The sequence below is a fragment of the Mesoplodon mirus genome (genome assembly GCF_964341445.2).
Source record: "Mesoplodon mirus genome assembly, chromosome: 7".
Taxonomy (NCBI): domain Eukaryota; kingdom Metazoa; phylum Chordata; class Mammalia; order Artiodactyla; family Ziphiidae; genus Mesoplodon; species Mesoplodon mirus.
Genome location: NC_138983.1, coordinates 45,003,375 through 45,027,803, shown reverse-complemented (window position 1 = coordinate 45,027,803; position 24,429 = coordinate 45,003,375). Strand labels below are relative to the sequence as shown.

Here is a 24,429-nt window from a genome sequence, read left to right as displayed (position 1 = left end):
CTGAGTTGTCCATACTTTAATTTTAAAAGTTCAAAATAAATTGTTTTAGTTAATGGAATCATCACATAGTTGCCATAAAATTTTAATCACACACCAAGCATCTTCTTCAAATCAGCTCAACCTGTCTCTTTAAATTATCTATTATTTATGCATCTGCCTCTTTACCAAGCAATCTGTCATACATAAAAGTCTTAGAACAAGAGCAGAAGAAAGTTTAAGTCATGAAAGCGCTACACAGAGAAACATATACTCCTGGAATACTCTCAGAATTCACTGCCACTACCTTCTTTCTCTTCTTTCTCTCCGCCCCCCCACTATCAAAATGTTTTAGCCTACTATGTAAAAGCATTCTTAATATGAAAAAGTCTGAAAACCTAAAGCTTTCTCCATGGTGTTGTGATGTACTTTGCATTCCTACCACTAGATGGGAGACTGTACAGAGAAACAACAGGACTGGCAAGAACAGACATGGGTTCAAGCTTACCTATAAACAGACCCCTTAATTTTGAGACTGCTTAGGATTCCAGGTAATTTCCAAACCTAGACAAGTTTAGTCCCAACCCAGATTCCAAATAAGATCTTAGAGGTGAGGAGAACCACATTTTGGTAAGCACTACCTCAGAGGTAACTATTACTTCTGTGTTAATGTTAAATTTACCAGATAATGTAAGGTAACAATAGAAAGTTACTTAACAGAATAAAAACACATCACTTAATATAAGAATAAAAAATTATTTAAATTTATTTAAACAAAATAAAAACATTACAGTGTTCCAACTTAAAAAAAAAATCACATGTCTATGGTATAAGCACAAGGCGTTCTCCTTCCCTTCTTTGGAGATCTGAAGTTTCAGAATTACAATCCCACCTGTAGAAAAGAAAACAAAGTACGGATTGAATAATTTAAGAGTAAATGCCAAAATTACAAATTCTCTTTGTACTACATTCTAGGAACTTAATAATAGTTCATCAGCCCTGTTAAGGACATACAACCAGGATTCTCAAAAACAATCGAACACTGGATCAGAAACACACAAAACCTGATTTCCTAAGCAAAATAAAAGGTCAACTAACAATACATTACAAGTTCTGTACTTACCTCCAACAATGCTGTAAACCAGAACAGTCCAGGGCTGCAGAAAATATGGAAAGAATTCTTTCATTCCACTGAGACCAGGAAAAAGGAACCAAAGCTTGAGAGACTCTATGAGTGCAGATCAGAGTTCTCTAAAGGAGAAGAAAATTATGTGGAGAGGTTCAAAGAACTGGGACTAAGTCTGTAGAAAAGTATGTTATTAGGAAGCGGTGATCAGTGCCCTGATTTTCCTGTAACAGTCCTGGCTTACACCTGTTGTCCCAGTGTTCCATTCAGATAGCATATACTTCACATAGCATATACTTTCACTCTTGAAAGTGACCCAGTTTGGAATATAAATCATATGTCACTCTATTATAAATGACCTAATAAAAGTCTACATGTAGCTAAGGAATTAATAGACAATCACCATCTACTCTGAGTATATTTGCATTTTTCTTTCTCTGAGGGTTATATCATTCTATTTTGTCCTCTCATCCCCAACAGAAACCTCTATGCAAATGATTCTCAAGTTTCTTCTCTGGGGAATTGGAAATACTAGAAATTTTCACCTCTATGTCCAAAAATATATTTTGCTTAAAAAACAGGAACATAATCTTAACTGTAACCTGACTGTCCCACCATTTTTGTTTTAAGTGATAAAGATTAATTCTTTGCTTTTTTACAATAAATTCAGGAATCTTTTGTTTCCTTTTATCTTCCACAACGTGTGGCATGGTTCCTTGTACATGTGTTGATATGATGGTATAAATACTTGTAGAGTTATAGGTGAAACAAAAGTCCATTTCTCCACTCTAAGATCCAGAGGGAAGAAGAGAATAAGAGGCAAAAAGTCCTCCCCATAGCTAGGTTAATGTTATTCAGTAACAGCCAACCCCACATCTAAAAAGTAGGAATCCAAAAGAATTTTAATGGCTTCTCTTAAGAATTTAAATCTGCCTAGACAGAGGGAATAACAAATTGCAGTTAGCCTCTGTGCCAAAGTCTACTCACCCAGAAAACACAAATTTCATGTCCCCAATGCAATTACAACAATAGAATCTTTATATTCCACCTTCCCACAACTTTGCAAACTTCAGTACAAACAAACAGAAATCCCATTTCTTCTACAATACTCACTGCATACTATAATACGCCAAATAGTCTGACGAGTTAGAAATATACAATAGTGGACAAAGTTCTGCCATCATGAAGCTTATATACTAGTGGGGGAGACAATCAATAAACAAATGAACAAAAACATGTCAGATGGTGAGAAGTGCTAAGGATTTGTTAGCCCTTAAGAAGAATGGGGCAGGTGCTTGGGGGAGGTTGCTATTTATACATGATAATCAGGGGTCCTGCATAAAGAGACTTCTAAAAATTAACAGCAACAATGGTAGGGTGCCACCAGTGGCTTGGAAGCCTATGGAACTGACCACCATGATTAATTACCATCTTCCACATAGTAGGGAAGTACGGAGGCATCCCATTCATTCTACATCACCTATGTGTGCTTCTCCCTTACCAAACCAAAGTCATGCTGAACAGCAATCTTGTTGATTCTGCAAAGCCTCTAGTTTTACGTAGTTAAGTAGAGACAGCGGAAATCTCATTTATTCACACACTTCACAATTAAATCAAAGCAATACGTTCACCTTCAGAGAGTCAAAATGGTACCAGCCATCTACTACAGTTCATGAAGTAGGCATCAAGAGACCCCTCAAAGCCAGTGGGTAACAAAGTGAATGCCATTTCTGAAAAACCTTTTTCCAAACTGATGTAAACAGTAATGACAGATATAACCAAAAATAGTAAGCACTAAAGAATAACCCACCTACACGGCTTTAAGTTTTGAAATAACGCTAAGTGGAAAATGTGAGCAATTAATATCTTATTAACAAATCCCAATAAACTAAAGCCAAAGTATTTTTCCTAGTAAGTTTAAACTTGAGCCTTTAAGTTTCTACAGGAAAAAATAATCACTCAGAGTATTTCAGCCAAAAGATCTCCATTCTCACACATTTCGTAACCATACAACTGTTCTTATGAAATTCACTATAACCCACATTTGCCTATTTCTCAGCAAAAAAAAAAAAAAAGCTGAAAATTTCATGACAAATGACTTTCTTGAAAGGCATAATATCTTCTGAGATAAAAATATGCTTTATAAGATGTCAAAATTGAAGATATTACTTTTTCAACTTAAAAATTCCATGTAGGGCTTCCCTGGTGGCGCAGTGGTTGAGAGTCCGACTGCTGATGGAGGGGACACGGGTTCGTGCCCCAGTCCGGGAGGATCCCACATGCCGCGGAGCGGCTGGGCCCGTGAGCCATGGCTGCTGAGCCTGTGCGTCCAGAGCCTGTGCTCGCAACAAGAGAGGCCGCGATAGTGAGAGGCCCACGCACCACGATGAAGAGTGGCCCCTGCTTACCACAACTAGAGAAAGCCCTCGCACAGAAATGAAGACCCAACACAGCCAAAAATAAATAAATAAACAAATAAATAAAAAGCCAAGCATTTGAAGCCCTTTAAAAAAAAAAAAACTGTTGACTAAATAGTTCATTCACCAGCCCAGTATATTAAGTCCATTATCGTCATCAAAAATTTATTAAATATTTACTAAGATATTATTATGCACCAGGCATTCATTATATTCTGGGTATTGGGGATACCAAGACAAAGCAGAGTCCCTGTCTTCAGGAGAAATAAACATGCTCAGGATGCTCTGAGTTAAAAAAAAAAAAAAAAGAAAAAGAAGAAGAAAAGGAAAACAGAAAAAAGAAAATGCCTCTGCAGAGGGATAGAGGAGCAATTTGATTACAACTGCTACTGAAAGCTTGACAGATACGGCTCATCTGACCAACCAGGGAAAGGGGAAGAGGGGAGAAGGTTCCTGTTCTCCCTCACCAAATAAGGGCATCCAACTCAAACATACGTGCCCCAAGGGGGCAAACATTAAAGGAAGATAAACATCCTGTGGTCAACCTGGCTGACTGAAGTGAAAAATTCAGAAAAGAAAGCATTTGAAACATGGTTGGAAAGGCTAATAGGAAGTATTTTATTATCAAGTATTTTAATATTTTACATAATTCACACATTTTTAATATGATAGAAGAAAATCCACATTTTTGTTGGCCATTTTCTCCTAAAACAAAGTCACAGAAAACAATGCTACCCCTCCCTCCCAATGACAGTAAAATATGTAAGTTAAAATTGTTTTTCAAGGAAAGATGATATATTGGTAGGTGAACTACTCTAATTAATGGAGAATGAAGCAAAAGCTCATGAAGAAACCATCCTTAATCTTAGTTTCCAAAGCACCAAGCCAAGAACAAAAAAGCTAAAGGGGCACAAATATAGCATCACAGAACAGCAGAGCAGGGAGGTAATTTAGAAAAAAAGCAATTTAAGTGAGTAAGGGATTTTCCTAAGGTCATATGGAGCTGGGGCCAGCACACCACATTCCAGTTCAGGGCTTATTCCTCTAAAAGCATAAGAAGTATAAGAAGTTGCTGTTTCCAAATGTAATCTTACATATTTACAGAAATTATATTTCTCAAAGAAAGGCTTTCTCCTAACTACATCCCATTCCCTAAAAGTTCTCTGTGAGCTATGAGATTCCCCAGATTGCCTGACTTCTACTCAAGGTTCTTCATTGCCATTTAAGTGCTAAATTTATTCTCTATTTCCTTTTATTAGTAATGTTTCCTTCCTCTGGCCTCAAAGCACCCCATTTACCATCTCCAGTTGTACAGATTCCTTTGTTCCCCAAGCACAGTTCCAGCTTTCCTACCTACAGATGTTTGCTCAGTGCTCTTTCCTCCACCTGAAATGCCGACCGCTCCTCCCTAATTATCATTTAAGGTCCATTTCTTCCCCTTATCGAAAGCAGTTATCTCTCTCTCTCCTCTAGTTTTCAATGACATCTGATCTGAGTTTATCTCACACTGCCTGGTAATACAACTATCTGTATATGTCATCTTCCTTACTAGACTGAGGACGTGATCAGCAATTTCAGTTTTAGATTTCTCAATAATCTCAACATGGTAACTTGTTTATATAACAGACACTCAATATGCAATTGCTAATGCGTATATTAATTTCCACTAGACTAATAAAGTCTTGTTTGGTAGAAATCAGGCTTTAAAAACCTAAAGAAACTAATAATTAATGTATCCTTTGTAGATAAATTGATATGAATTGTTAAACCACATAAATCAAACATGCCCCCAAGAATCTTATCAAACTTTTCCTCTTCACGCTGACCATCATCAGATGATAAGATAGTTTGTGTTTAAGTTCATTCATAAATTTGGAACTCAAAAAAACTTCACTTGCACCCAAGCCCACAAAAGCCATGAGATCAGTGTACCTGATTTTATTTATTCAGTGAGCCAAACCACCATGTATAACAACATTCAGAAGTACACTTCAGGTGCCAAAGCTCATCTAGCCCCTGCACAAATGGCAACAGGATTGTAGATTCCTATCTTCCTTCCCTTTCAATAACCCTGCCACAAATTACCAGGAAAAAGGAAAGCGTACTTCTCCAGTTCCGTAACGCTGGCATCTAAAGCTAGGAAAGCAGCTAATAAATGGGAGGAAAGGGGATCCTAAAATCAGGATCTGGGGAGAAGAGACCAGAGTCTATCAAGATAACTCCTGTCCTTACAAGACATTTAAGGGCTCTCTCTCCAACCTCATCTCCCTCTTACTCTCATTAACACTTTACATTCCACCATACAGCACTACTTAAAGTTTTCCCCAAACACATCAAAATGCTTTCTTGCCTCTGTGTCCCTAAATGTGCTAATCTATTTAGGAGGAATCCCTTTGTCCATCTGGCAAATCACTGTTCATCCTTAAAATTCTTGTTACCTCCTCTACGAAGCTGTCATTAACTCCTTCAAAATTACTCCAGCCCCTACTTTGATACTTCATGTAAATAGTATTATGCATTTATCTCAGTTATTACAATTATTTGTTTACACATTTTCAACATCAGATCTCATGTTCCTTTTAGAGTAACGATTAAGTGCCATTCATTTTACATTACTTTCTAGACCTTGGTCACTTTTCCTCAGCACCCCATTTAATGCTTCTAACCAGGGGTTTTGCCAGCACTGTTCAATTCAACAGAACTCAATCTCAGAACTTTCACCCCATATTCTTGCTCATAGAACAAGCAAAAGATTTTAATACAGTTTCCTAGATAATTTTACTAAAATAACATGAAATTTTAGAAAAAGATCTGCTCTTATAATTCTCTTTTTTCCACTCAGGCCTTCTCCAAGAAATATAAAGTCACACAAAATAATAAACTCTTGAGTCTGCTGGTACACAAATGAATTAAGATTTAGCTACATTACACATTCAAAAAAAATTAACTTGGATTTCCATAGGCAATTCACCACAGAGCCCTAAGACAAGGACAAAAAGGGCATAGGTGAAGTAGGTAGTAGGAAGAAGCCAATCAAGGTCAACATCCAGTTCATTCATTATAGCCTATTAAAGACATATACTTCATTTCTATCTTTCTTTGCACTTTACAAGTTTTGCCAATTATCTTGTAACAAAAAACACAAGCATTTAGCAAATAAGGCCTATAGCATTCTGCTATCAGGTGTGAACTATCACAGATAACACAAACTCTAAAATCAAAGACTGCCTGGAATTCACTTACAACAACCATACATTAGCAAATAATACTCATAATAACAGGGAAAAAAAAGAAAACAAAAACAAAAGAAACATTTGAAATCAAATATACCAATATTAAGTAGGTCCTGGAATAAATAATATTTTAAGTGTGTCAAACTACCCTAATTTTATATAATCTAACTCTGGAAATTTACTTCTTAACTTCCATAATTCTTCACATTTTCAACCAATAAAGAATAAAAATTTACTTCATCACGGAAACAGAAAGAAGTTTAAACAAACAACTACTACTTATAGCAAAGGCATTACCCCTACAGTAATCTTTCTCTTCCTTTGTGGAAAAAATCCTAAAACGTTCTTTGATAACACATTAGAAACCTCTCATGGAAATTTCATCCCTCCTTCATTCTTTCAGCATCTTTTTATTACATACTTGCTATATGCTCTATTTAGCACAGTAAAGAGGACACACAAGGGTTTTCTGTAAACACTTATAATTATAGAAGCTATACATACGTACCCCAATGTCCACTGCAGCACTATTTACAATAGCCAGGACATGGAAACAACCTAAATGTCCAATGACAGATGAATGGATAAAGAAGATGTGGTACATATATACAATGGAATATTACTCAGCCATAAAAAGGAATGAAACTGGGTCATTTGTAGAGATGTAGATGGACCTAGAGTCTGTCATACAGAGTGAAGTAAGCCAGAAGGAGAAAAACAAATATCGTATATTAACGTATATATGTGGAATCTAGAAAAATGGTACAGATGAACCTATTTGTAGGGCAGGAATAGAGATGTAGACATAGAGAACAGACATGTGGACACAGGGTGGGAAGTGGAGGGTGGGACGAATTGGGAGATTAGGTTTGCCATAAATGCACCACTACCAAGTGTAAAATAGATAGCTAGTGGGAACCTGATGTATAGCACAGGGAGCTCAGCTCCATGCTCTGTAACGACCTAGATGGGTGGGATGGGGAGGTGGGAGGTCCAAGAGGGGGGATATAGGTATACATATAGCTGATTCACTTCATTGTACAGCAAAAACTAATACAACATTGTAAAGCAATTTTACTCCAATAAAAAAAAGAAGTACAAGTCATTATAGAGAAGTGCAAGATACTATGGAAACATACACACCATTCTGTATAGACAAAAATAACTGCTTATGGACACTCATGCAACTATGTATTATCTCTTCACACATTTAAAGTATCCCAAGAACCTTAAGAAAAAAAAAAGTTTGTTGGATTAGATTAATTAGTCCATCCAGTTGAAAAATGTTTGACTTGAATTTTCCATAGTCAATGAACTATTACCAGTACAGGAGAATGCCATCAAGGAAAATTTTTTCTCCCTCACTAATCTCTATTTCCACATTACAAGAGGTAGTAGAGTTGTACCCCATGTAAAACTCAAAAGAAGGGGAAAAACTCAAATATCCTTCATTTTCCTTAACGTCACCTTGTGTCCACACACCATATATAAAAATTAACTCAAAGTTGATCAAACCTAAAAGAGCTAAAACTCTTAGGAGTAGGTGAAGTGTAAATCTGCGTAACCTTGGATTAGCCAATGGTTTCTTAAGATATTATACCAAAAGCACAAATATTCAAAGAAAATATAGACAAACTGAACTTCAAAATTAAAAACTTTTGTGCATCAAAGGACACTATCATTTATTAAAAAAATTATGAATCACTATGTTGTAAATGTGGAACTAATATAATATTGCAAATCAACTATACTTTGATTTTTAAAAGGGCAGGCGGAACACTATCAAAAAAGTGGAAAGACAAGACACAGGATGGGAAAAATATTTTCAAGTCATATAAGGATCTAGTACGCAGAATATGTAAAGAACTCTTCTAGCATTCCAAATAATAAAGAACCAAATTTAAAATGAGCAAAGGATCTGAATAGACATTTTTTCAAAGATATACAAATGGTCAATAAGCTCAACATCATTAACAAGATGTTTAACATCATTAGTCATTAGGGAAATGCAAACCAAAATCATGATATATACTATATATATTTAACTAGGATGACTACGATGAAAAAAATTTTTTTTAAATACCCTGAAAATAACAATTGTTAGCAAGAATACAGAGAAACTGAAACCTTTATACATTGTTGTTGGGAATGTAAAATGGTGCAGCTGCTGTGGAAAACAGTCTAGTAATTCCTCAAAAAGTTAACATATAACCACCATATGACCCAGAAATTCTTCTCCTTTGTACATACCCAAGAGAACTGAAAACACGTTAACACAAACACTTCTATACAGATGTTCATAGCAATACTATTCTTCTGGATTTAAAGGGATAAACAACCCAAGTGTCCATGAATGGATGAATGAGCAAAATGTGGTATATCCATACAAGGGAATATTATTAGGTTATAAAAAGAATGAAGTATTGTTACATGCTACAACATAAATAAACCTTGAAAACATTATGCTAAGTGAAAGAAGCCAGACATGAAAGGCCATGTATTGTATGATTCTACTCATATGAAATGTCCAGAATAGGAAAATCCATAGACAGAAAGTAGATTACTGGTTGCTAGGGAATGAGGGTGGAGAGATGGGGGGAGTGATTGCTAACAGATAGGTGGTTTCTTTTTGGGGTGGGGGGAAACGTTCTGGAATTATATACTGGAGATGGTTGCACACAACACTGTGAATATATTTTATGTTATGTGAACTACATCTCAATTTAAAAATTGCATTAAAAAAATCACTTTGCCTCACAATCCCCCTTTTCACATTAGCTTTGGATTAAATGACAATATCTCAAATCAGTCAATACCACACATGATAATAAATTTCTGCAAACAATTGTTTCTAATACACCAAAAAGGTCTGCAAATCCTCTCCGGTGTGAATACCACCCTATTTACTTTTTGGTATATACTTGAATTACGATAAGATTTTTGCATATTAGATGTACTTAAAATGTTACATTTGTATTTCTCAAGCTTCCACAGGATAACTAACTCTATTACCAGCACATAAAAATTTTAACATACATACACACACACACACCCTTGTTCTCAGAGCTTATAAATCACATGAGGAGATCTATAATCAGCAGAAACATGTACATTAAAATACAGCAACTGAGTATACCCTAGGAAGTCACTTGTAAAGTATACCTGCAATCTTTAGTGAGGGAAGAAGTATGGAAAGCATATCTAGCTTCCTCAACCACTACTTGAAAGAAATGTCCCTTGAGTAAAATCAGGGCCCCTAGCAAACTTTCAAGTACTAAGTTTATGACTATAAATACCAGCACCATTTCAGAAATCACTGCTGGAATTCCAAGCATTCAGAGAAGACTTGCAGCAACTCCTACCAGCCCCTGGAATGAATTGATGATCTGGATTTAGTGGTCTTACTATCATGGCCATCACTACTTAGCACTCCAACCTTTGCTTACCCTACAAGGCTTCGTTCTAAAATGGTCATTTCTTTTCTTTTGCGTCTTGATGTTATCTATTACGTGTACTTTAGGCCATCACTACTACTACTCCAACCTTTGCTTCATACCTCACAAGCCTTAATTCTAAAACAGTCACTTCTTTTCTTTTGCATTTTGACATTATCTATTAAGTGTACTTTATCCTTCCTTATATCTAAAGTGAGGCTGCCATACAGTTATATACTGGAGGCACCGTGTACATAGATTATAATGTGATCAGCACCTCCTAGAGTTGTACAAGGAAGCAGCTCTGATGAACATTTCAAATCTAATTCTGGTCCCCTGTTTAATTCTTAAAATTAATTTCTACTTTTAAGACCATATCCTCAAAAACATGCATTTGAATATAGCTTTCAAACTGGGTAGCTGTAACTAAGAAACTTTTTTTCTTTGCTATAACAATACTTTGGAAAAACCACATAATATCTAAACAAAACTAAACCTCAATGCCTCATGGGTGCCATAGCAATTTGTTATAATTTTTTTTATCAATGCTACTGAATGACTCCATATATAATTTTGTAACCAGGTGATTACCATTCACTGCAACTAAGATAATGGCCATAAAAACATTATTAAAATATCTACTGGAATAGATCTCTACGGTGTGTCCATACGTTGTTCATGGAATAGCCTGAGCTGTGACGGGAGATTATGTGTAATCATTCAGTACTTACTGGGTACCCAAAGGGTCACTGATTAGGTACTTTGAGAAGAGACATAGAACAGTACAAAAAAGAACAGTTCCTATTCACAGAGAAAACACACATGAACCCAATATATATACAAAAGCATAATACTAAGTACAGTTAAAAATATATATATATACATGTAAACTTTAAATGTGATAATAATGTTGGACTGACAGAACCAGGGGGAGTTATTCAGTAACGTCTTTATGAAAGAGGTTACTTTAAATGTGAATGTTAACAAAAGCAAGTTATTTTAAAGATTTAAAAGGAAGGATGCATCTGTACTGACAGAGAGGTGAAGATATTTTGTGTCCAAGGAATGGGATTTGCAAAGGCTGGCTAATAGTTTGAGGGTCAAGAACTTATTTTGGCTCAACTGGTACCTAACCTGCTTGGCTGAAAAGAAATAGCTTAGATATATTTAAAACAAAACAACACAAGTGAGGAAAAATAGATCAAGAGTCTCAATTAATGATGGACTCTATCAAGGCCTTTTAGGAAAAATTACATTATTACTGTTAGAGACTCTTTTTGCCCCCCAGAAGTCTCCTTTCCAAGTCAAACAGCACATTCTTTCCAATCTACTCAACAGTATGACGTAATCAAAAGATCACGTCACATCTCTTGCTCAGTCCTACAATGATTGGGCCCCTGATACCCATCAAATCAAATCAAAATTACTCTGAGAATTTAAAGGACCACTTGCATCTAGTTTCTCTCTGAGTATTCTTTTCTCCCCTCTTCTGAACACCCTTCCTTAGAGTTGCATTTTTTTAGTCTCAGAACCTTTACAATCTTAAAAATTGAAGACCCCAAAGAGCTTTTGCTTATATGGTTTTTCTCTATTGGTATTTACTGTGTTAGAAATTAAAACTGAGAAATTTTAAAATATTAATTCATTTTAAAATAATAAAATTCATCATATGTTAGCATTATTCATAAAAAATAACTGTATTTTCCAAAACCAAAATTTAGAACAGTGGCATTGTTTCACATTTTTTCCAAAACTCTTTACTATCTGGCTTAATAGAAAACAGTTAGATTTTCATATCTGCTACTACATTCAATTTGTTGCAGTATCACATAGCCTCTGGAAAACTCCACTGTACAATAGTGGAAGAATGAAAATGGAAAAGGAAAATAATGTCTCAGCATATGAATATAGTTTCCATTTCACAAATACGCTGAAGGGGTCTTGGGGACTCCCAGGAATCCCCGGACCACACTTTAAGAAACAGCCATGAATAGATAAACATGGTCTATTCATTCTCTAGAATAGAAAAGCATTACATAAAAAGTTACACTAAAGTGAAAGCCAGACCTGATGCTAAACTACCTGGGTTCAAATCCCAGTTCTCCTCTTCCTGGCAATGTGACCTTGGGCAAATTACGAAACTCAGTGCCTTAGTTTCCTCTTCAGTAAAATGGTGATAATAATAAAATCCCTTGGACATCGCTGGTGGCACAGTGGTTAAGAATCTGCCTGCCAATGTAGGGGACACAGGTTCGAGCCCTGGTCCAGGAAGATTCCACATGCTGTGGAGCAACTACTACTGAGCCTGCGCTCTAGAGCTCGCGACCACAACGACTGAGCGAGCCCACATGCCACAACTACTGAAGCCCACACGCCTAGAGCCCATGCTCTGCAACAAGAGAAGCCACTGCAATGACAAGCCCACGTACTGCAACAAAGAGTAGCCCCCGCTCGCTGCAACTAGAGAAAGTCTGTGCGCAGCAACAAAGACCCAACACAGCCAAAAATAAATAAATAAATTTAAAAATAATAATAATAATACTAAAATCTCTCACAAAGTTGTTGAAAGGAATAAACAAGTTTATAAATGCAAAGTGTTCAGTAATGTGAGTGCCCAGCACAAAGTAAGCATAAATAAACATTTGTTAAATAAATATAAACACAACCTAGGCATAAACACAAAAAACACATCTAGCTGTGAGTATTGCCACTATATTCTAATGTAACGAGAAATCCTTAATATTCTGATAACCTGGCAAGTTACAATTCTGAACATAATTTTTAATACAAAGGTTTAAGTTCATTAAAATTCCCTTTCAAAGGAATATCATTAGTAAATTGTAACTGCCTACAAACAATTCTCCACGAAAAGAACCATATACACAGTGAATATACAAAATTCTGAAAGATCAAATCCAAAAATTTCAATTCTCTAAAGAAATATATAAAGCCATTTAACTGGGAACATACTGAGACAGAACACAAAGTAACGGAAATGCCACTTCAGCCACCAAAAGAACAGGAAAAGCAAATATTAAGCCTTTACTTTGAAAATCTAACCCTACTTCTTCTTGGTAGGGCTCTAACCTCTTGCCAAGAAGTCTTTAAGTTTATTTTACTTGCTTCTTTGACTTTAAGGGCAAAATCACAGAACTAAGCACGTTGAAACTGAAGAAAACAGAAGAGACTTCCTATGTATTAGGGTGAACTTTCACATTAAATATTCTAAATGATAATCAAAGTCAAAATAAACTACTTTATTCAAATTAAAGCAATTCTGATGAATAATTAAAATCAATTATTTTAAACAAATTGGTGAACTTTCACATTATTTAAATTAAAGCAATTCTGATTAGTTAAAATAAATTAAACAATGTATTTTTAAAACATCTAGAGAATTCCCTGGCGGTCCAGTGGTTAGGACGCCACGCTTCCACTAAAGGGGGCACGGGTTCAATCCCTGATCAGGAAACTAAGATACACCAAGCTGTGCGGCACAGCCAAAAAAAAAAAAAAAATAGGGACTTCCCTGGTGGCGCAGTGGTTAAGAATCCACCTGCCAATGCAGGGAACACGGGTTCGAGGCCTGGTTCAGGAAGATCCCACATGCCGCGGAGCAGCTGGGCCCGTGCGCCACAACTACTGAGCCTGTGCTCTAGAGCCCGCAAGCCACAACTACTGGGCCCAGGTGCCACAACTACTGAATCCCGCATGCCTAGAGCCTGTGCTCCTCAACAAGATAAGCCACCACAACGAGAAGCCCACACACCACAACGAAGAGTAGCACTCGCTCACTGCAACTAGAGAAAAGCCCGCACACAGCAATGAAGACCAACACAGCCAAAAGTAAATAAATAAATAAATAAATAATTTTTTAAATTTAAAAAGTAAAGTGGAAGAGCTTAAAAAAGTTAAAAAATAAAACATCTAATTAAATATCATACAAGTGCTTTACAACTCAAATGAGAGAAAAAAAGCATGTTACTTCATAATGAAGTTTCACTTCTTTTCAGTTGAAATTAAATTCTATGACATCTTTAAAAAGTATTCAGATATATAAAATATATAAACATAAAAAGAACTGCTACAAGGATAAAAAATAGATGAATAAAGTCTAAACAGTATTTCTTAAAGTAACAAGTCCACCAGTGAAACCTAATTACTTTACAAAGAAATTTTAGAATTAATTTGCTAGTTACAAATAAGGCAGCTACCGAAATGGCTATAGGTAAAATTCTCTTCAGGTTTCTCTTTTAAAATACATACTATTCAGAAACATAACTAAATATGTCAAGGAGGAAAAACTTACATTTGTGTAGTTCTACTATATACCTCCTGCATTTGTAATAAGTAGTCAAATCTTACTATTATCACTTTGATGACTTAATTACCATTTTTTTGTATTTCAGAACTATTAAAGTAGTAAGGGACAGAATAGGTCAAATAATGAAAATGAAAATATAAATTATACGATTAATTCTTATGGGAAAGAACAGTAAGCCCAAACATAACTACGAAATAATTGTCCATTTGGAAAGCCCCAGTTACCTTATTTCTAAACAAACGCCATCTAGGGGCAGATCTTCTACTTACTATCTTCCTCACAGGTACCTTCTTTCAAATCAGATCCCAGTTACCAGATATATTCTTGACAATACACAAACTAAGCACCCATTGGATATCATTAACTAAGACATTAAAAATCAATAATTTGCTTAGAAAGATAATTATTTTGGGTGCATGTCAATATTTTATATGTATTTTCAATGGTTATACAAACCACGAACCCAAATACAAATTCCACCCTCTGCATATTCAAAACATTCAGAAATTCTTACTTTAAAAAAAAATATGTTTCCACAATTAAAAGTAGACAGAGTCTAGAGCCAGTACACAACACACAAGTACCCACACTGTATCTACCTTAGAGATATGCTTATAACGGATACTTAATAAGAACATGATCTTGATTTTGTTGTACAGAATGTAAGGCAGATGGTGGCTGGAATGAAGTGTCCCTTGAAATTAACTGGAAAAAATATGGATAAAAAAGTGAAAACATTAGAGCCATTAACATAATATTTCATCTCAGTGAAACATGCCCCAACATAAATGCCCAAGGAAAGTAAACAAGTATAGAAAAAAGTGTTCTTGTCAAAAAACAAGAGTAAAGGTTGTGAAATCAGGTAGGAATGTTTTTACTTTAAGAATTTATAAATTTTAGGGGCTTCCCTGGTGGCGCAGTGGTTGAGAGTCCGCCTGCCGATGCAGGGGACACGGGTTCGTGCCCCGGTCCGGGAAGATCCCACATGCCGCAGAGCGGCTAGGCCCGTGAGCCATGGCTGCTGAGCCTGCGCGTCTGGAGCCTGTGCTCCGCAATGGGAGAGGCCACAACAGTGAGAGGCCCGCATACCGCAAAAAAAAAAAAAAAAGAAAGAATTTATAAATTTTAAAACTGTTCTGTCTGTACTTCAACCAATAATGTTTTAAGTATTCTATACCCTCTTTAAATTTAGTTAGAGATGACCTTCTATGCATATGACTTGCCTCTCCCATAGCTATGAGAAAGGATTAAATTAGATAATGGTTAATAAGTGCCTGGCAAACTGAAGTCCTTCAAATACAAGGCTGCTATTCTTCTATCTTGATTATGGCCATTAGAGGCCTGAAATTAAATGCAAACCATGCTTATTTTTAAAAATATGTTTCAGGTTTGACAACTCTTTTCACACTAGGGACACTACTTAACATTATTATCTACTGACCCTTATAAGCAAAGCAAAAGCTCTTGCTTAAACAAGTATACAATGTAGTATGAATTAAGCCATAATTCATGGATTACAATCATCATTTCCTAATATAGACAAACCTTGGCGAAGTACACAGAAACCACCTCCACACTCTAAAGGCTTATAGGAAAAAACAGTCTTAAGCATATTTTTGTTAAATACTAATATTTAAAAAATGAAATCATTTTTATTAGGGTCAACTAATTAGGCAACAGTTTCTCAGTATATTAAAAGGCGCAAGAGAACTAAGCCTTCACTAGAAAGAAAAATTCCTAAAAGAGGAAAAATTGTAACTACATTAAAGACTTAAAAGTCCATGATGTCAAAACACAGAACTGTTTGTGAAAGCCTTTTCAATTTCCTCAAAGTATGTTAAAGTGTGTGGGGGAAGAAGATGTTTACAAAAACCACTCATTGGTCAGACTTAAATTTATTCCATTAGTGGAACTGGTTATAAGGGTGTTTTAAACAACAATATAAGGAAAATAGTATTACTGTATTTTAAAAACCTCATAGAGTAAGTGGCTCCTTATTCATACAGGTTTTTTTAAAAAATCAAACATTACCAGGAATATTCAGGTTCTAAAGTGGGAATTTATAAACACAGCAGTGGTAGAGAAAAAGACTACAAATGTGAGATTATCCATACCAAACTTAATCCCAGTTCTTATCTGCAGCAGCTTCCATTACAAGAGAAAAGGCTAACATTCATAAAACCACAAGCAAGTCTCACTCTCCTAAATTTACCTAGCCTATTTTCTGACCTTTTCCACAATGTGTTAGAACTGCAACATTTGAAATAAGACAAGAACCTTTAAAAAGACTTTTAAAAGTGGTATCTATTCGTGTTATAATTTATCATTTTGAAGGGAGAGATGAGGATAACAGTTCACAAAGTCACAAGTAGTTTCTTCAACGCCAAAAGCAAACAAACAACAAAACCAACCTAACAAAAGAATTAACAGTGTTAGGGCAAACCATAGATTAGGTAGAGCAAGCCAAGTAGTCATTTGAAGAGAAGTAAACAGTAGAAATGTCTACTCCAAATATCAGACAATCAAAAGAGGCACTTACGGCTTCATAATATATTTTAAAGAATTTTCCATTTATAAATGTGTCACCATTTAAATATATTCTGAATTCTTTAAAACAGTCAAGGATTGATAGTTAACAAGCAGCCTCCATGAACCACACATCAAAAGAAGAACCAAGCAATAATGATGCTTTTTTAAACTTTTCCACAAGGAAGGAATAAGTCACAATGAATAATGGGTTTGTCTGTAGCAGTAACTTGTTCTAACAGTACTTCATGAGCAAAGTATCTTGGAAGAATTCACATTTTGTACATTTTTTTTAAAAGCGCAAACCTTATGGCCAAAGTCCAAACGAGAACTCAAAACAGGACTCCCGTCAGTGAATTCCCTTTCAGGACATGCTCACTCTTGCTTCAAACAGTAAAGCAAAGTAACTTTCACGTAGGATGAAGTCAGTCAGGCTTATGTGTCCAGTAGCCATTTAAAAAAGGAACTTATCTATTACAATGCCTTTTCCCCTATGTTTCCCTGAAAAGTTTCAGGTCAAATCTCCATTGATTCAAAGCTTGAGTAATCCACTGATCTTTGTACCTTGAGGTAAAGGAGTGGAATAAAAAAGGAGGATATTACAGGTGGCTTCCAGGTTTGGAAAAAGTTGGGAGGAGTTAGCTCTAGTAACTGTAGCTAAGTTAGTGAATGGTGTAATATCATGCGTGTAAGAAAAGCTAGTTCCTCAAAAGATAACCAGCATAAATTAAAACGGAGTCCAAACTCAAGCATCACCAAATATCTTTTTACCAGTTTTTTAAAGGATGTATTATTTGTAGATTTGATTATTAATCTATTTTGAATTCCAATAGTCTACGCTTCACTCAAGCTTCTGAATTCAAACCGCCAGACTTAACAGCTCTAGGAATTGATACCAAAATCAGCAAACCCTTTTCCATATCCCCATTAGAAAAAAAAAAGGGGGGGGGTGACTGACATTCACAAATTATCCCAGTCAAAAGCATGAAAATACAATGATTAAACCCCACCAAAGGTGATTAAAAATCCCGACGTTCCACAAAGCTTTCCCCACACCAATGGAATCCCTTTTACTTTCACGCCCACGAAGAAAGTAGTCAGGGTAAAAAAGTCGGATATTGAGTATGATATTTACAATGAGACGAAGAAACTTAAGTGAAGCTACAGAGGCAAAGAAAGGTAACTCAAGGGCGGGGGGGGAGAGGAAAGGTGGACGAGAAAACCGGGAAAGGAAGGGACAGAAGAGGCTAGTGGAGCAAAGGAAGTGGGAATCACTTCAAGGGAGGCGGCCCTCAGGGTTGCGGAGAAAGAGGGATCCGGGCCCACGGAACCGGGCGTTTACGGAAACCCGAAGAATGCTAGTGGGGAAACAATAGGGCGGTGAGGCCGGGAGCAAGCGGGGAGACGCTCAGGAGAGGGCGGCTAGGCAGCACGGGACGGGTGGGAAGAAAGAGTAGACGGCTGCAGCAGACAGAGGAGGCCGGGAGGTGAGGGGCTAGGTGGAGAGGCAAGTTGGCCGGCTGTGATGTGTATCGCGGAGCACCGGGCAGAGAAGCGAGGGTCCCCTAGGAACCCGGAGGGGAGTGGCTTGTCAGGGATTTTTAGACAGGGAACGGAAGCCGTGAAGGCAGGTGTGATGGAAGCAAAAAGAACACAGCTCGGATGAGCACAGGACCCGCCGCGCCAGAGAAGACGCAGGGAGGGAAGAGGCAGCTGAAGCGGGGAAGAAAAGAGATGGGGAGAAGGATGCGGGTCGCGGGGGCAGCGGTCGGCTTCACTCACAGTCCAGGTGCTTTTTCTTGGGCCCCATGATCTCGTGGGTCGTGGCCTTGCATACTGTCTTGGACACGGCGGAGCCAGTGACACTGTGTTGGGCGGCGGTGATTCGGTCTGTCAAGCTCTGGCCGGACATCGCTGCGGCTCCTCCGCCACCCCTCCCGCTCGGCAGCCGGCGGGGACTGGGACCCCCAAGCGCCGGAGGACCCCCACCCCCCCTACCCCCACCGGCTCCTTCTCCGCCTGCCGGCCTGGGGCGGGGCTCAGGGCCGCGCGCTGCCACCCAGCCCGGAAAGAACCGGCTCTTGTCACCCGCGGGGTCAGGCACGATATGGGGCACTCCCCTGCCCCCGCCTCAGCTCAGCCAACCCCCTCCCTGGTCAGCTGAAACCGGGCAGGGCAAAAGGGACAGGCAGCTGCAGGAAAATGGCGGCGCCAGGCTCCTCCTCGGAGCTTTCCGGGCTGCCCCGGGTCACGTGACTCGGGCACCGCCCCTCCTTCTCCGTCTCCCGCCCCTTTTCCCTTCTCTTTCCTCTTCGACGCAGGCCCTCCCTCGCTCGGCGAGGGAACAGCGGGGCGGCGCCCGCGTGTTACGTGCTGGAACCCGCCCGGCCGGCGCAACAGGAGGCTCCCCCGCGGGGGCAGTGCGCGGCCCGCCGCGTCACGTGATGCTCGCTGCCAACAGGTCGCCCGAGGCTGGGCTCGCTGGGGTCACGGGGGGGGAGGGGGAGGGGGCGGGGCGAGGGACGTATGGCGTCTCCCCTTTCCCCCACAAGGGTGTCCTAGTGTCTGTGGTTGAAACCAACGGCTTCCCGAAGAGGAGGTGCAGCTACCTTCACAGCTCCCCCTGAGCAAGGGGGTGTCAGAGCTGCTTGGGCTTTCCTAGCAGAATCAAGAATGTGTTTAGGGAGGCCCCCAAAACCATCCTGGCTTTAATGAAAAGGAAAAGGCTTCCGTCGGCCCATTCTCGGAGGCTGTCAGCAGGCCTCTCCCTACAGTGGGTATTGAAGCTCTCCCTGCTTACTTACCCCAGAAGGGTTGGGGGTTTTTTCCCCTTTTCTTGAGAGGCTTGGAAATGTCACCTGTTTTTGTTTATCTCTTCCCTGAAAACTTGACACATTGCTGCCAGTCTAAATTTGGATACTAATGGGCCAGTATTTTTTCTCTAGAGTGTCAAATAGGACAGGAAACACATAGCTTCACTGGAATTTGAAAAGGGAAGTAGTACGGTGATGTCACCAGAGATTAGCTGACCCTACAAGGCTGACTGCTGTGGTGATTAAAGGTCCAGACCATAGAAGGAAGTGAGAAGGTAGTAAGTGGAGAAGTCCCATTCAGAGAATCCAGACATCACTACCTGCCATCTCCCCTGGTTTAGTCTTTGTTCTCTTTGGCCTCTTTTTCTCTTGCGTAAGCCAGATTTTCAGGGAAAGAAGACACTTGAAACTGTCCTGTGGGCATTTTAGAGGAATTATTATATCCTGTGAATCTGTTCTATGAGATCCAGATCTATTTCACAAAGCCTTTTAAAATGTTAAAATGCCCCACTTTCAACACAAGTTTAAGGATAAATTTTAAAATCTCCATGAATGTTAAATTATCATGATAGTTCTATGTAATCTTGCTAGTTTCAAATGAAATGCTAACATACTCAGAAAGTCTGTGTACACCATCTGCCAGCCAAGTCCAAAATACTGTGCTTCAATCTGGTGACTCTCAAAAGATGCAAAGCTAATGGTTAACATTTTATGTATCATCATGAATTTTGTGGTCTCCTCCCATTCCCTTTCCCCCCTTTTTTTCACTATGGCTGGTGAAAATTTGCAACACCATGCTTTTGCCAAGAACATAAAGTGCTTAAACCAGCAGGCTTCATCTTTGTCAAGCCAGCCCCAAATTTCTCAAAACTGTAATGACTTCCTTCAGTGCATCTGCAATCCATCTGCAGTTTGGTGCCCAGTTTGCTGCCCTGTGTCCATTGGGCCATGGAGTTACCCAATTCTTAAGACATCCTTACTATTCTTCTGTGGGTTCCACTTAATAAGTTACCAGGTGGCCTGAGCCTCTGCATTGGTAGACCCCTGCTGAGGTCAACAGGAGCTAAATCAGTAGCTAAATATTTCATCTTTAGGGAAAATGTAAAAGTTATACCTAAATAGGGGCTTCCCTGGTGGCGCAGTGGTTGAGAATCTGCCTGCCAATGCAGGGGACACGGGTTCAAGCCCTGGTCTGGGAAGATCCCACATGCCGTGGAGCAACTGGGCCCGTAAGCCACAACTACTGAGCCTGCGCGTCTGGAGCCTGTGCTCCGCAACAAGAGAGGCCGTGACAGTGAGAGGCCCACGCACTGCGATGAAGAGTGGACCCCGCTCACCGCAAATAGAGAAAGCCCTTGCACAGAAACGAAGACCCAACACAGCCCCAAATAAATAAATTTATTAAAAAAAAAAAAAAATTTATACCTAAACACACAGAAGGCAACATGTATTTATTGCACTACTATGAATGACATTCTAGGAAGGTATTTCACCATTACTTTTACCAAAGAGATTCCTATAAACCACCATTATTCAAATAACTGTAGACATGTTCACCTTATAAATAAACTAGCTTCTGTTAGAAATATCACTGTACTTTTTTTCAAGGGTATATTTTAGAAGTTTCTAAATATGAAAACAATTAGTGTCAATTAATTGTTAGGGTCCCCTAAATTAAAAAGTATATTGTAGAGAGGTGCGAGGTACAGGGGAGGGAACAGCCGTTTTTTGAATGCTTTCTATGTGCTAGGAACACTACATGAATTTTTTCATTTAGTTCTCATTACTATAACTCTAAAAAGAATTGTGCCACTTAATACAGGGAAGAAAAAAATCTTAGAGATTAAATGCTTATACAATTTTTCTCTATTGCTTAAAAAAAAAAAATTAAGTCTTAGAAGCCCCAGAATCCCACAAATACTCAAGTGATAGAAGGAAGATTTAAAAACTCATTGTCTTTCCATTACTTTATCTAGATTCTTTAAGCAAGACTTGAAGCAACTATCATATATATTAAATTCATTCAACAAATACTTCTTGCCTGCATACCCTGTGCTAGGCATTGCTAGGTGCTAAGATGTAATAATGTGTGAGGCAAACATGGTCTCTGTTCTCAGAGTTCTTACACTATTTTAAATGGCAACAGGGGAGAAAAATAAGTGGGGAGAAGAAAATATGCTGCACTTGAAGAATCTTTATGATGTCTGTAACTTTAAAGTAAGAAAATGAGGGAGAAAAAGAATATGGAAGAGGGGATTGATCAGAATTTTTACCCTTTATTATTTCAGTTAAGCCCATTCCCAAATCCAAAGAGTCTACCAGTTCCCTATTCCCACTCTTCTTAGACATTAAGCTTATCTAAATTATAATCTTTCGACATTCTGTTAGCTAAGCTGACATGAACAACTTGGCAACCCCTACATCCCTCACCTTTCAATGTTTATGTTTCCTGATGCTGCCAAATCAGTTAAAGATCATAATCTTATATAACCTTACACAAAGGTAAGGACTTTTCTTTGAATGTAGCTGAGCTCTCTTGCTAGAACCTCCAGCAAGGACTTCACTTCCTTATTCAGACTCGCAGCATACACCCTTGTGATAATAATAATTACATGCAACTGTGTTGATTACTTACCCTATGCTAAGCATGTTACATGCATTATCTCAGTTAAACCCTGAGACCACCTCATGACCTGAAGTGGCAGAGACACCTCTGAATTCCCCGAAGTCTGTTTCCTTTTCTCCTGAGCACATATACTATGTTTCCCAGCCTCTCTTGTGATTAGTTGGGGTCATGTGACTGACAATACACAATAGACTGTGGACAGAAACCATGAAAGCTGTTTAAGTTTGGACCCACAAAACCTCTAAAACCTCCTACACATGTGCCATATTCTCTTTCTTTCCCTACCTACCAGCTGAATGAAGATTTCAAAGAATCTAGAGGAAGTCAAAACTGCAAAATAGAAGAAGCATGGGGCCCCAAATTAGTCCTTGAAGGAATCGTGCCCCAGAGAACTGCATGACCAGGAACGCCTGTATTGGATTTTACTTGTTTTATTAAATTATGCCTCTAAAATTTTAATGCTGTGTGTTATAGTAGTAATTAGCTACCCTACCTAATGCCCTTCTTTTCTCTTCATTTTACTGATGAAGAAATTGAGGCTTAGGAAAGGTTAAGTAACTTGCTTAAATTTGCTCAGCTATTAGGTAGGGGAGCAAGGATTAGATCTCAGGTCTGTCTGACTTTAGAGCTTGGGCTCTCACTGCTTGAGATCCTTGTGATACTATTTTATATACTTCTAAAAATATTAAAATTTAGTACACACTGCTTCACCTAGCATGCAGAAAAGACAGAAATCAGGGTGACCACCAGGTTCTCCCACATATGTGTGACTGTCTTACTATTTTTAACTCATTCCTGCCACATTTTCCTTTCTTCCAGGTATATTAATTCTATAATTTCAATATGACTTTCAATGTATTTGGGCCTTTTATACCTCTTGAAAGATGACATGTGGACTAGCTTTTAAATATAATCCTTCTCTTAAAAGGAAAGAGTAACCAAACCTTGACCCTGAATCATCATCAAAAACTCTTTAAGTATGAAGCAGAATAAAAATAGGATACCTGTGCTGTTAAGGTACCTGGGGTCCATTCTTCCCTGTAATATAAAGAGGCTGAATCAAGTAAAAATGTATTACAGCATGCAACACTGAACTAAAAGATCAGAGTTTCAATGTTAATGGTAAAATTAGGATATTAAATTTTGACCAGTAAGTATCACTAAAATTAAGGAGATTTATTAATTCATTTGAGGCAATGGGAGAAATACCAGTTTGGAGTCAGACACACTTAGGTTTGAAACTCTGGGCAAGTTATTCAGTTTCGTCGTATGTAAAACAGGGGTAGTAGCATATATCTTACAGATTTCTTGTCAGGATTAAGATAATGTACCTTTGTAGCCTTTATTTAGATTACACATATAAGTGATATCATATGATATTTGTCTTTGTCCTACTTCACTCAGTATGACAATCTCTAGGTCTAGACATGTTGTTGCTAATGGCATTATTTCATCCTTTATTATGGCTGAGTAATATTCCATTGTATATATGTACAAATGAACTTATCTACAAAATGGAAATAGAGTTACAGATGTAGAAAATAAACTTATGGTTACTGGAGGTAAGGAGTGGGGGAGGGATAGATTGGGAGATTGGGATTGATACATACATACTACTATATATAAAATAGATAACTAATAAGGACCTACTGTATAGCACAGGGAACTCTACTCAATACGCTGTAATGGCCTATATGGGAAAAGAATCTACAAAAGAGTGGATATATGTATATGTATAACTGATTCACTGTGCTGTACACCTGAAACTAAAACAACATTGTAAATCAACTATACCCCAATAAAAACTTTAAAAAATAAAATAATGTGCATAAAAACTAGTACAGTGCTTGACACACAGTTGTCACTCAATGAATAAAATCATTCAACAAACACTTGCTCAGAATTTACTATGGGCAAAGCTCTCTACTAGAGTCTCAGGATACAGACATAGATT

The 24,429-nt window shown here is 38.0% G+C and overlaps 1 protein-coding gene across 13 annotated transcripts in view; it reads right to left on the bottom strand.

The window, feature by feature from the left end:
• Positions 1 to 19,236, bottom strand: part of PICALM (phosphatidylinositol binding clathrin assembly protein) — a 102,334-nt gene extending 83,098 nt beyond the window's left edge. For 4 of the 13 annotated variants that reach the window (XM_082627106.1, XM_082627104.1, XM_082627107.1 and 1 more), the window contains exon 1: positions 18,819 to 19,234. In XM_082627106.1, coding sequence (XP_082483232.1) covers positions 18,819 to 18,948 — 130 coding nt within the window. In that variant the 5' untranslated portion in view covers positions 18,949 to 19,234. Of the gene's footprint in view, positions 1 to 18,818 lie in introns of all 13 variants that reach the window. The other 9 variants (XM_082627110.1, XM_082627111.1, XM_082627101.1 and 6 more) reach the window with 5 other exon arrangements.
• Positions 19,237 to 24,429: the final 5,193 nt, after the last annotated feature.